This window comes from Poecile atricapillus, chromosome 14, assembly GCF_030490865.1.
Source record: "Poecile atricapillus isolate bPoeAtr1 chromosome 14, bPoeAtr1.hap1, whole genome shotgun sequence".
Taxonomy (NCBI): Eukaryota; Metazoa; Chordata; class Aves; order Passeriformes; family Paridae; genus Poecile; species Poecile atricapillus.
The window spans coordinates 9,631,376-9,644,567 of NC_081262.1; the positions used below are offsets into that span (position 1 = coordinate 9,631,376).

Genomic DNA, 13,192 nt, shown 5'->3' on the forward strand with positions numbered 1-13,192 from the left:
AAATGTAAAAAACAATCCAATATATTTGTGGCTTCACTGTGCCAATTCACCAGAAAAGGGATGTCTTTTCAGGTGAACTCAAACAGCGCAAAGAGATCTAAGCCTTGATGGGACCATCTGCATCTTTCCATCAATTTTCTGTTTTTCAGAGACAATAAATCACAGTTTAGGATGACAACAAAAATAATCACTCATTCTGAAACAACCAGAATTCAGTGCTACTGAGAAAAATTTCATAAAATAGCATAAGCACATTTTTGTTAAGTTAGACAATGGCCTCCAAAAACAAGAAAAGTGATTGAATTTTGACAGTTTTATCAAAATACTTTCTTTTAGTCTTGTAAACACCAATCTCCAAACAAAAAAAAACCAAAAAAAAAAGGCCAAATTCTTTTATATTCTTCACTGATCAATGTCTCTTCACTGTGAGAGCACTCACTGCCACCTACACATCAGATCTTAGTAGAGGAAATCATTCCTGTACAAAGATGCCAGACAAGGAGATCTTAGGCCTTGTCCACACAATGCAGTAGGAAAAAGCAAAACAAGAGCAGAATGTCTTCACACTACAATACAAAGTTATTAGAGTCAAAAGAAGCCCATATAATGCTCTGATCCAGCAAACAGGAAATTCTGCCATTTACATAAATCTCAGACGCTTCTTCCTAGCTTTCTCCTCTCCTGACTTCTATGGGATTTCACTACATCTCAGTAGCTCACTATTTAAGGTACACCCAAAATTTTAAGTAGTTTTAAGAGTGGTAAAAGTGCAATGGAAATAATGGAATGGTAAGTTAAAAATAAAATAGCCTGTTCAAAAAGCATGTGAAAGTGGTGTCACATTTTATGAAACCTGAAAGCTATTTACAGACACGTATATAGAATTCCATAGTGCCTGTTATGCAATGGTTCTAAAGCATTCTCACACCCAGCTCAGTGTCCTTTCAGCAAGGAAGTCATTAAGACATCAATTCAAACTAAAATGAATCTTGTAGAAATAGAAAGATGGAAACTACCAAATGCAGCACTGGATTAGCACCAAGGGATCTTGCTCCCAGCTCACCCTGAGCAATTGCCCAGCTAACTGCAGTGCTGCTAATGCAGAGCGTATTTGGCCATGAGTGTGTGAGAGAAGCTCGCAGTCTGGAGCTACCCAGGGACTGCTGAGCAAGCAGCACTGACACACTCTTTCCAGCCAGCTTTCAACTACAACTCCCCAGACCCTTCAGTCTCAGTTTAGCAGACCTGGAAGAACTCCAAACGACAGAGGAGATCGGACACATAGCTTCCCAGAGGCTTCAGTGATGGATAGGATTTGGCAGCCCACATTGATGGCACTTTTCCCATTAGCATGCTGTTAAAAACATCTTCAAGCTCAGAAGACATCAACACTTGGCCTTTAATGGCTTTGCCTATATTAATGAGGCTCTTCCGAACAACTTCTGTAAGCCTTCAGAGAAAACAAAGCAATTGTCATTATTTACTTCTTACTACCTGGCTAAATACCCCTCAGTCCAACTTGAATGAAGAGTTGACAGAGGTGGTAAACATCCTGTCAGAAATTCCTTATCTCACCTGTAGTTATCAAAACTCTTTACTTAACTTTAGAAAAGCAAACAAATTAAAAACACACACACAGAATAAAAGGCAGTGAAAATTTTCCTTCTAGACAAGGGAAATCAAGTGACAAGAGCTTTAAAGCTTGTAGCACACCATGACAATGAGTGAATATTTGGGCCTGGGTATTGCTAACAAAGACTAAAGTAGGCTGTTCTACCTCAACAGAACTCAAATCTGATTCATAATCCAAGAATACAGGTACTATTGCTATATTCAGGTACTCAGCTGCAGCTTTCAAGTCTTTTTAAAAGATTCATCCAAAGCAGAATCTAACATGTTAAGAAAAATGCATTGTAAAAGGCTTGTTTAAGGCTTGTGAGCAGCTAGCACCAATGAACACAAGTATATTTCAGTTTTAGAAGTACTACACAAAACACTGAGCCATACCTGTTAAATCTAATTAGTTCTTGCCTAAGAACAGTATTCATGGACTCTTCATACAGTACTGGGTATGCCTTCATCACTTCTTCCATATCAAAGCTACTTGGTAGTTTGGATAGGATGTCCTGTGCCAAATCTTCAACAACTTCCTGAAGTCACAAGTTTGTAGTGAGTAACAGAAAAATCCACTTGAGTATAAAATACAGGAGGTCAAATCTGAGAGACTTGAAAGGTTATTTATCTGTATCTCAAAGGGGCATGGATTTGGCCAGAGCTGCCAGGACATGTGGTATTAATCTGTTTGAATGCAAACTCATGAAGGTATCGTCCATCCTTAAAGATGCTATGCCAAATCCATCTGCTTCTCTACAGGGACATTCACATCTACTCCCAATGCTACAGTCATGAGATGAGAGGTTTTGGATTACTCTGAGATCTAGGACATGCCAGGAAAGGGCACCTTTCTGGAGTGCAAATTGATCTTTCTTCCCCTGTTACCTGAGGGGACTTGCCAGCTCCCCCTGCTTCTCTAGGCAAAGTCAGGAGCACTGCATGGAAAAGCTGGTTGGTCTCCTGATTATCCTTGGTGATGTCTGCATTTTCATGAAGTCCAAACACTTCAGGGTGTGTTGTAATTGGCAAACTTCGTATGTATTCAATGTAAGACTGTAAAACAAGCATTCAGACATCAGACATCATGCAAAGTGATATTTATAGATGGTCAGTAAATCCAACTGGAACAGAACCTTCCCATTTACAATTCAAGTTGGTAGTTCCCTGTTAAACACATCCAGGAACTGACTGACTCTCCACAAAGATAAATATGAAAGTTCTGAGTGATTCAAAAACTCACAGAGGAGTTATTATCACCCTTGTGTAAGTGGCAAGAGAAAGGAAAGTACATTAGAAATATCCAAGGAGTGTTGGTAGGAATCACAGAAGGGGTAGGATGCTGGATGTCATCCCTACAACTGTGGGCTACACACATAGGTGGGATTTGAGCACATTCATTGTCTCTATGCAGCTGTTAGGAAATAAAAAGAAGGTGGAAATTGAGTATACACCTGCCATTCCACCTCTTCCTCCTGATTGCTGCTTTCAAGGGTGGCTCTCTGCATCAACAAATGCACGAGTATTGGATGATCTCTACACCCCCACTGGGATTCTTAGTGCCAGATTCATATTTCATACACAAGATACATTCTGGCATGGCTTTATGATCTTATGGAGTATATTTTCTGTTTGCTCATTCAGCATTAGACAAGCACAGTGTAGGTAAGTTCTTCCCCAATAAGTCAGAAGAATTTACACTTGTCTCCTCACCTCATATGGGCCATGTGGTGGTATGTAGTAGTCACTTCCAGCTGAAAGCATGTACTTCTCCTGCTCTATGTCCTTATTGTAGACTGTGGAAAGAAGGGACAGGAGAAGACGCCTGTCTTTATCATCTGTCACTCTGCCTCCATAGTTACACTCCCCTGGAAAAAGACAGAGAAAACCAGGACAAAAAACATGAAAGTTAATGAACAAATAAAAATTGTTTTGCAATAATGTGAAACTCTAGTAATCTGGAGCTCCAAAGCTCCAGATCTTCCAAAGTTTTTAGGTTTTATACTTCAATTGATTCAATAGAAGTTAGACACTTGAACATCTATGGGCCAAATGCATGTGTCTTAATGATGGGAGGTTTAAGGAGCACTATGAGCTGGTCTGAGTAACTGCTACTCATGTCCCAAAATTCTTTTTCATAGAGCTAATCATAACATTAACAAAAATCAAGAATGACAAGGCTGAATAAAAAGCAGCTTATCTCCCCAAAGAAAGAGAACAGAATAGCCACAGCAGCTGAGTTATTTACACACACCAACACCTCCTGCTTTAAACCCCTGAGTATTATCACATCCTCTGGTGAAGTGCCAAAGCTTCCTCTGTCAGGCTCACATTGATCAGTGAAGGTGAACCAGAGGCCATCAATGTTTTTATCTGATGTTATGAAGCAAAGACCAGGAGGTTTGCTGGGCCATCAGTAATTGTAGCCATATACAGGTTAAAACAACAATGACATCTGAGGGTTTGGGATCCAACTCCAATTACAGTCCAGCTCCAACATCCATCCAATGACATCCACAGTGGATGTGGAAGGCCAGTAAAACAAACTGGTGTGGAATCCACTCAGTTTGTCAAGAACTCACCAATTTATCAGCTGAAAGTGCCCAGCAATGTCAATGAACACATGTGAGGGGATGTAATGTCAGTACCTGTTAGATAGGTCAGAGCTTCAAATGGGATTTCTTCATACTCGTTCAGAAACATCTGGATCTGTTGCATACTGATTCTGAGGTCAGACTCATTGAATTCATAGGGAATATTCCAACCTGTTCAATTTAGAAAACATACACAGGGCAGTGGTGCAATGTACTGACAGCTGGGCTCAGGAAATGGTGGTGTTGGTACTACACTGCTGCTACAGAGCTGAAGATACAACTGCCAGATAATCTAAAAGAAGCCTGGACTATACCAGGCTATTTATTAAACATAGGAACTTTGGCATCACAATATCCTGAAAATTTTATTTTACCTGCTTGTACTTTAAGCTAATCTGTTGCTATCGGGACACAATAAGAACAGGAGTTTTAATTCATTTATTGATTACAATTTTTAATCTGTCCATCTATTAACACTGTTTGCAGATGACATTCACAGTAAAAGTAAAACAAAACAAGAAAGCAAGCAAGCAGACAAACAAATAGGAACATACTCCACATAAAAGAATCTTTCAGAAAGCCTAAATCCCTAGTGCAAATCAAAAATAGGGCTATTGATGCAACTATCCTTCTTCACCCAGATAGGTGGCCATGTTATCAGTAGACATTATGTTAGAAAATGATCTCTAGAAAATTCAGTTTTCACTCTAAAGCAATAAATGAGTGTTTTCATACTGGAATTTTAGTGTTTATTTAAACAGCTGACTATTAATGACAGTGGATTTCAGTCAAAATATAACATTTCCTAACAGCAACCTGTTATGAGGAAGATAGACTCAGCTGGAATGGAAGACCGAGAACTTCATTTACACAAGTACAGAACATAAACTTTATATAGTTATAAAAATGGAATCTCTAAGTCCATACATTTCTATGCTATACAGAAATTCTATATGGTTTTCTACATATTTGAAGATTACAGAAAAAGCTGAAGAAGAAAACTTATGAATACATATCTTTTCATTGCTATGTTATAAACAACACTCTGCAGCTCCACAGATTTTTTTCACATCAAGTAAATACATGCACTAGGTTTGATAAAACAAAGTATGCACATAAGTAACAAAATCAAAATAGAAGAAGGCATATTTTTAATTACAAGAATTTAAAGCAGATCTGAACTTGATTATTAGTAAGAACTACAGTAATAAGGAATAATTTAGTAAGCTATAATTTCATGTAACTACTGTATAATATATTTATTAGGAAAAATAGTATTTTCTAGTCTTCCCCAGGGTAATACTTTTAGTAGCATCAAAAGTAGCTTTGGCTGAATAAGAATCCCTGCAAATAACAGCTTTTAGACTTTATGATGTTGTGTGCAATGCAGATTGCAGTCTTGTAATACTGTTAACAGTGCTGCCTTTTAACAGACTCCAGCAATGCATTTTGAAAGCACAAATTTTTTTCTAAATGAGGCAAAATAATCTAAAACTTACCAAGTGGGCCAAAGTTTCTCCTTTCCTGCACAACAGCATGGAAAAAACAAAGGCCAAAAAGCAGTTTTTGCCACATTTTTGGCTTTTGGCAGCTTTTAAAAAACACAGGGTCGGAGATGGGATCATTCAGGTATGAGCGAAGGAGGTTCACTCTAACGCCTTTAGGAGGCTCATTTGTCATTTTGATGCCATTCTGCAGGATACTAACAGGAAACTTTTCTGATGGATAACTAGTTAACCACAACCTAAAAAGAAGTTTGAAAAGCACATTATTAAAAATTCATATATAGGAAGAGAAGTAGTAGTAATAATAATAATAATAAAAAAATCAATAATATAATCCTGCATCTTGATGATTAGAATACTAAATTTTACTACTTGCTTAACTATTAAGCTAACATCTAAATTTGGTCTAAAATGCAGGCATAAAGTAGATTATATTGGGCAGGTAGAAAAGATGACCTCTTAATTATGGATCTTTATCACTGCACATAAATTATATGAATATCATACTTAGGCATTCTTACAGAAGTTATTTTAATTTCTTTTTAGTAGTGTCTTCAGCAAACAGGAAATACTCACATTAAAAACTGCAAAATACTAAAACCCTACCTGAACTTCTCATTGGTATTCTCAGGCACTATGACTTCCTCACAGATTTTTTCCAAGGCAGGCATCCAGCTGGTTGCAAGATGGCAGTTTTGTAACACTACCCAGGTTCCATCAGTAATAGCCTGGTAAATCATTTTTTCTGCTATTGGGCCCTGGCCCTGGCCAAGTGAAACTGTTTGAATGCTTGAACTTCCCATGCTCACATCATCAGCAAATTTTAGCAAACCTATGATGGCAAGTTTTATACATGCAAACAAAGACAAAGTCTATTAGAAAGTAGAATATGTTATATTCATCATTTTTATAATGTAATTAAAGGAGAAAATTCAACAAATATTTTACTCAATTAAAAACAAAAGAACCAAAAAAACACCTCAACAACCCAGAAGTGATATCATATACTGTGTCAGTCACTGTGTCTCTGAGGCATATACTAAAATTTAGGGATATAAGATATTAATTTTAAAAGAATCCAACCCCAAAACTATCCAGGCTAAATGGCTGACCTCTTCTTTGGCCCCAAGTGTTCAGTTCCAGGCTGCACAGCAGCCTTTATTGCATAGGTACAATTGTTTATGGGGGTTGAACTTCAAATTGGATCTTTAGATCTGGCTAAAAATAGCCAGCTTTGCTATCAAAATCAGTACTTTCTGGAAATACATCCTTATGGTATGGCTCCATGTCACAATTCTATTGGCAGAAAACCAGATTTAAAAATAATCTGTGTGGTTATACTTTAAAGGACATTTAACAAATGTGTTTTTAAGTGTGGCCTATAAACCATTTAATTAATAACTGAGAGGGAGGAAACTTACTGGAGGAGCGGTTGCAATAAAGACTGGGGCAAACCTCCAACACCCACTGAAAGAATTGTAATGCAAGTACAAATTATAAACTGGTCTGGATGCTACAATCTGTTAGCTCCCCAAATTGCTGCTCAGAGACCAAGACATTTCATCACCACTGCTTTTATTCCACCCTCTAACAATTTTACTATCATTGTTTGCATATGGGCAGATGCCAATGTTTGATATTCCATCATTGCTGTATTGTACTTTACAGACATTTTAAAGATAAATGAGGGGGCCTACATTATTAATGGTTTATTCAGACTCAGTGACATTTAACCAGATGAAAAAAAATTTTTTAATACCAATCTCACCTGCCATAGGATCAGCACCAGGTGATAATATAAAAATCAAAGGGGCACAACAATTTGAATCACTGTAGCTTCTTCCAAGATCAAATGTAGGTGGTTCAATAAACGTTCTTCCCATGTTTTCCACAATGAAGATCTGCACTGCTGGGATAATTTTGTCAGGTCGCAGACACCTGAGAATAACCATGCGATCTAACCCCATCAGTGAGCTCCAGGTGTCTGGGAAGGCTTCTTCATGGGGTCTGACAGAGTCATAGATTGGCTTCCACTCGGAAGAATTGTCTCTTACGTGTTCCATTAGTCCCTGGAGGTTTGTCAGGCAAGATGCACGCACGAGCTCAGCCCATGATTTGTTAGACAGCCAGTCTGGAGCTGGATTGGGGTGAGGATTATCAAGAGCAACACCTCCCGTCAGTAGGAAACGCCAAACCGCATCATCTATCTTGCCTTTTCCCTTCATAATGCCGACTGTTAGAAGGAAGGAGAATAACAGCTTGTCCTTTTCAAACAGTGAACGACAGACATTATTATAGATGCTTACTGTGAAGTGGTCAGTTATACTTTTAATTCTCTCGTATAGACGTCCACTCTTTCTGCTTTTAGCAATAGATTGAACATACAAGTTAATGAACCAAATCAGCGAATACTGGTACATAGGTTCAATGTTGGCCAGATCAGAGATGCAGAAGAAGACAACAGCTGAATGAACAGCAACTGGCTTATACCCCATTCGAGTAGAATCTATTTCCTTCTCAGTTACGGAGGCAATTTTTTGCTTTTCAGAGATTTCTGCAGATAACTCTTTGGATGAAGACAAAATATTAATTGCTGTTTCATCTTCTAAGATGTTGCCTTCTGAATGAGAAAGGACCTCCAGGATTTTATCTTCTATTTCCTTTAGTTGTTTCTTATTGGCTGCACTTTCTACAATGAGTTGGTTTTTCTTTTCTTCTAGCTCAGGCTTTTCCTTTGCAGCTACAATTCCAAGAAGCTGGTCTTGAAGACCCAAAGGTGTAATCATGAAATTGAGTAGACAAACTTTCACAGCCACTTCAGGATAATAATGAGGATTTCTTAAATGGGTTGTCATGTAAAACCTAAAATCTCTTGAATATTCAATTATATTTTCCCCTAATTTCATGTATTCTACTCCTTGCTGTTTGAATGTTTGCTTTAATAAAATAGGTTCTAAGAAAGCATCTAATTCTTCACCAATATTTTCTAGCAAGACTGGTGTTCCAAGCTGAAGAGCAGTTTCTAATGTCCTCACATAATGTGTGTCAGATAATTTGATAACTGCCAGCTTGTTAGTTTTCTCCATGTTTTTTATCCACTTGTTAGCTTGCCTTTGAGGATCTATCATTAAAGCCCATCTTCTTGAGTTAGAAACAATTACACCATTGTCAATGGAAAAAGAATCAACTGGCAATCCAGCAATCTGCCATGCACGGATTTTCACTGGATCCCCTAATGTATTACTCAAGCTAAAATCACTGGAGCATGGAATGTTCTTTTCAATGCACAGATCCTGCCACTGCTTTTGACATTTTAGGCGATAATCGACAGTAAAGGCTCCCAAATAAGCCACAGTTCCTGATGACAACAACACATCCCCTACTAGGTCTATGTACTGAATTCCTAATAACCGTGCAGCTTCTGTCCACCTCTCCTTCTCTCCACCCAGGCCACTGATCAGCTGTTCAGCTCTCACCAGCTTTTGTGAACAACGTTCAATATTATTCTCTAAGTCTCTCTTCCGGTTATTCATTTCGTCAAACTCATCTTGCAAAGCTTGAAGGCGATCAACAACCTCCTTAAGTTCTGCTTGCTTCACTTGCAGCTTCTGCATTTGAACATCCAGTATTGCTTCAGCCTCTTGCAAACGCTCGCGCTTTGGGGCCACCACTTTCTGAACACGGTCATAGACCTCCATGGCTCGCACCCACTTGCAAAGGCCTTCACAGGCAGATGAGACGTTCTTTACGACCTCTGGCTGAAAATCTGGATGATTCATAAACTTCTCTCTAATTTTCTTCATTATAGCAGGAGGAATTTTATCCTTGTCAAATGACTTTAATCTGTCAAGGAACTTAATATCTGAAAGAAGTTTTTTAGCTGGCCCCCAGAAGTCTTCAATCATTTTCCCTATATTGCAAATAAGAGTAAAATCAGGTTCAATACATGCATGTTCAAACTGAAAAGAATAATTTGAAAGACAGCAGTGAGAATTAATATCAATAACATTGCAATGGAATTTTACTATGCAAAGACTATTAAATAGTTTGGGAAAATCATTACCTAAATGAATTCATACAGAATATTCAGCATCACTAACAAATATATTTATTAACTGCATGTTAATTCTAAATCAACCAAGCACATTCAGGGAAACAAATTACTATACAGTCTTTCTTAGCATTGTCTATTAGATAAATTAATAACTGTGGAAGTATTCTGTCTTAATCTAGATAAGACCATTTTGGATGAAAGGCATTTATATAATTCTTATTTTTAATTATGAAGGGCTGAACTGTATAGGTATAAGGTAGGAAAAAAGTGAAAGAAAAAGGTTGCTTTCCTACCTTGTAAATCCTGTGCAATCCCACAATAACAATATTAAACCACACAAGAAAAATCTTGCTAGAATAATCTGTAGCAGAGGTACTAGAATTCCCTCCCCCAGCATAATGGATAGTTTGGAAGCAGGGATTAGAAGGGGAAACACAGGTAGATGGTGCACAGCACACCTCCAGAACCCTGAGTTCCTCAAGGCAATGCAAATCTCAAGGTTGGGTCAAAGCAAGTTGAAGAGAAGCCTGTGCTGGTGACTGGGATCATATTTACAAATCTCGTACAACAATGTCAGGCAAGGGCAGTATGTTAGCATGGTAAAAGCAGCTCTTCACTACTCAGTGTACCTGTCACTGCCAGCAAATTGCACCCCCAGTGCACACAGCTGCATTCATGCCAGAAGCACCTCAGCAGCACACCACAGCAGCACCCACACATTCCTGGGGCAGGGATAACAAAAGCTGTGCCATTACCGCTGCCACTGGGGTCAGGTTTCCTCTCTGGTTTAATTGACCTCATGATACAGATACTCTCCATGACGAGTTTGACAGGACCAGGTGGATTCTGCATGGATTTCACAAGAGTGATGTCGGAAGGATTCAGGGTGTTAAGAGCTGCCTCTGCTGCAGCCAGAGCTGGCAGAGCCTCTGCAAGGTCTGCTTCACATTCATCCTGTTAAGACATGGGGCAGAAAGCTGTAAACCTTCTTGCAATACCAGGCTGCAGCCTGACCATCCCACTACAGCACAGCCTCACAGAACCTTCTCTCTTCTTCAGCAGCCCTTAAATAGACTCTTCACAACATTGTGTTTCTAGGAGAAAAAACTAATTTCACAATTTGACTGTACAGTTTAAAGAGGGAAGGTTTGTAGATATATTAGTAACTTCCATAAGCTGAAGTGATAGTTGAAAATGTCAGACAAGCTTTCAAGATCAAAGTCTCTCTGGTTTAGCAATGAGAATTAAAATAAAGATTAGATACAGTTGTTCTTACAGTTAAATCTTACAGTAAATTAGCACAGTTAAATCTTACAGTGCTGATCAGACGAAAAATGGATACTGTGTAGCTTAAATTCTTTATCATATACTCTGATCTCAGCAATTATCCATATTAAATATCACTGACATTTCCAGATAGTTACAGAAAAAGTATTGTGGAATCTTGAGTCTTCCCACAGGAAATTCTGTGTCACAGACGTCTGGCTATGGCACTACCTCTAAAGTTATGCCTAATAGGACTACATGCAGCATATGCCAAATTACCTCAGCTAACTCTACATTAACTGTCTTTGGGCCTGGAAGCAGTATAAACTCATTATTCAATCTGTTGAAAATGAGAATATATTAGTAGAGAAATAAAAGCTGTGCAACTTTTGGAACATGAACTAGAAGGGAAGTTATGCAGGATGGTGAGACGCAGTCAGAGTCCAAACAGCCTAAATTTACTGTGTTTATATTAGGAGCATGTCATTCATCATCTGCAATTTCATTACTTTAAGAGCTTGGCTCACCCCATTAACACATCATCACATCATCACAGCTCCCATTTTACTTGGAACCCATCATGCTCCAGGCTCAAGCCCTTGTGCTCTACCTTAATACCCTGAGCAACAGCAGCTGCATCATTGGCCTCTTTTTCATCTGCTGACACTATTGCCTTTTTTGCATCTACTTCAACTGTTTCCTTTTCAATCTTGACCATCATTTTATCTGTTTCTGCAGACGTTTTAATCAGCTCAGGCTGAAGGTCAGTCAGTTCCTTCTGCATGTCTGCAACCTGATGAATACAACAGGAAATCAAGAAAAAGTCTGCATCAAGAGAAGTCAAACACTGCATTCATTTCATATCTTGATGTCTTAGGAATAAAGATTGGAAGACCCTATAGTAATACACTAAAAAAAGAACATTTAACCTAAAGAATTAATAGTTCTCTAGTTTATTTTTACTAAAAGATGTTTCATTTAACTGATTAGATTTTAAAGGTATATTTATCATCATCTATGAAATATACTCGTGTTTTTAATATTCATTAATGTCAATAATAAGAAATATATTGATTAATTCTATTTTTTTCTTCAGTCAATTTCAGATAATGAAAATCCAAATAATCCTTTAGTGCACAGGTAGAAAACAAAATCCAAAAGAAACCTGGAATGGAACACAGAATTAGTGACAGCAACAGCTGCAAATTGGATCTTCTTCATCCAGCAAGTATCTCAAAGCCCCTTTAGTTTGTATCTTGGAAGGACCAATCCCTGGATCACATGGGTTGAAAAAGGAATTATTTATCTGGAACCTGATCAATTTTCTACTTGGAATCTACTCAGGAATTAATGTTCAGTATTGTCTTGCAAGGTTTTTCAATTTCTCCCCTATTTTGGAAAGGGTAATAGGTACTAGAATGCTGAGGTGGCTTGTCCATATAAGGTTTTGAGAAAATAATGACATTCATAATGTTTACTCCTTCAACATTTAATGAGTACCTTCATTTTAACTTTGTTTTCTATTAAGAGTTATAATCCAAACATAGAGATCACAGTTTCTTCAACTCACTAAGCAGAAATCTAACTTTTCCTGCTGGCTTCCTATAGAAAACCATCAATAGCATCATGAATATAGTAAAGAACAAATTAATAAGTTTTATTTTTATAAGTTTCAGCCATACAGACCCCACACTGAAGTATGCATTTGGCACATATTCAGCATTTTCATCTGAAACTTACTTGTGAAGATGCAAATTCAAGCTTTTCAAGTCCCACAAGATAACGGGTCCTCATCATGTCAACTTCTTCCCTTTTTCTGTTCAGCAGGGTCTTGAAGGTGAGAATCAGTTCCACGTAGGAAGTTGGTGTCACGTAGTTGTGTCTGCGCAGCGTAGCGTAGTAGCCATCAGAGAGTTCTCTCACACTTTCTTGGAAATATTGGCACACTGACACAACCCTAGAGAAAAATTTTCCACGTTACTTTGAAAATACAGTCTGTCTTTTTTGCTACTGTCAAAAAATCACTCTTAAGTTTATAAAGTCGTATGAGTGTTAGAGAAGGCAGAAATGTATTTTTTCCCGTTATTAGGAATATTTTGGACTCCTCTCAAAGAGTGGTCTGATTTTCAGAAACATCAGATACATATGTCTTGGTATCTTTG

At 38.0% G+C, this 13,192-nt stretch overlaps 1 protein-coding gene across 1 annotated transcript in view; it reads right to left on the minus strand.

The window, feature by feature from the left end:
* Positions 1 to 13,192, minus strand: part of DNAH3 (dynein axonemal heavy chain 3) — a 49,840-nt gene that overhangs the window by 1,540 nt on the left and 35,108 nt on the right. The window contains exons 47-57 of the mRNA XM_058849969.1: positions 12,771 to 12,987; positions 11,641 to 11,823; positions 10,520 to 10,718; positions 7,479 to 9,620; positions 6,317 to 6,542; positions 5,705 to 5,949; positions 4,260 to 4,376; positions 3,325 to 3,479; positions 2,500 to 2,667; positions 2,008 to 2,150; positions 1,246 to 1,450 (exon numbers count right to left, since the gene is read on the minus strand). Of these exons, the coding sequence (XP_058705952.1) occupies positions 1,246 to 1,450; positions 2,008 to 2,150; positions 2,500 to 2,667; positions 3,325 to 3,479; positions 4,260 to 4,376; positions 5,705 to 5,949; positions 6,317 to 6,542; positions 7,479 to 9,620; positions 10,520 to 10,718; positions 11,641 to 11,823; positions 12,771 to 12,987 (4,000 nt within the window). The remainder of the gene's footprint in view (positions 1 to 1,245; positions 1,451 to 2,007; positions 2,151 to 2,499; positions 2,668 to 3,324; positions 3,480 to 4,259; positions 4,377 to 5,704; positions 5,950 to 6,316; positions 6,543 to 7,478; positions 9,621 to 10,519; positions 10,719 to 11,640; positions 11,824 to 12,770; positions 12,988 to 13,192) is intronic.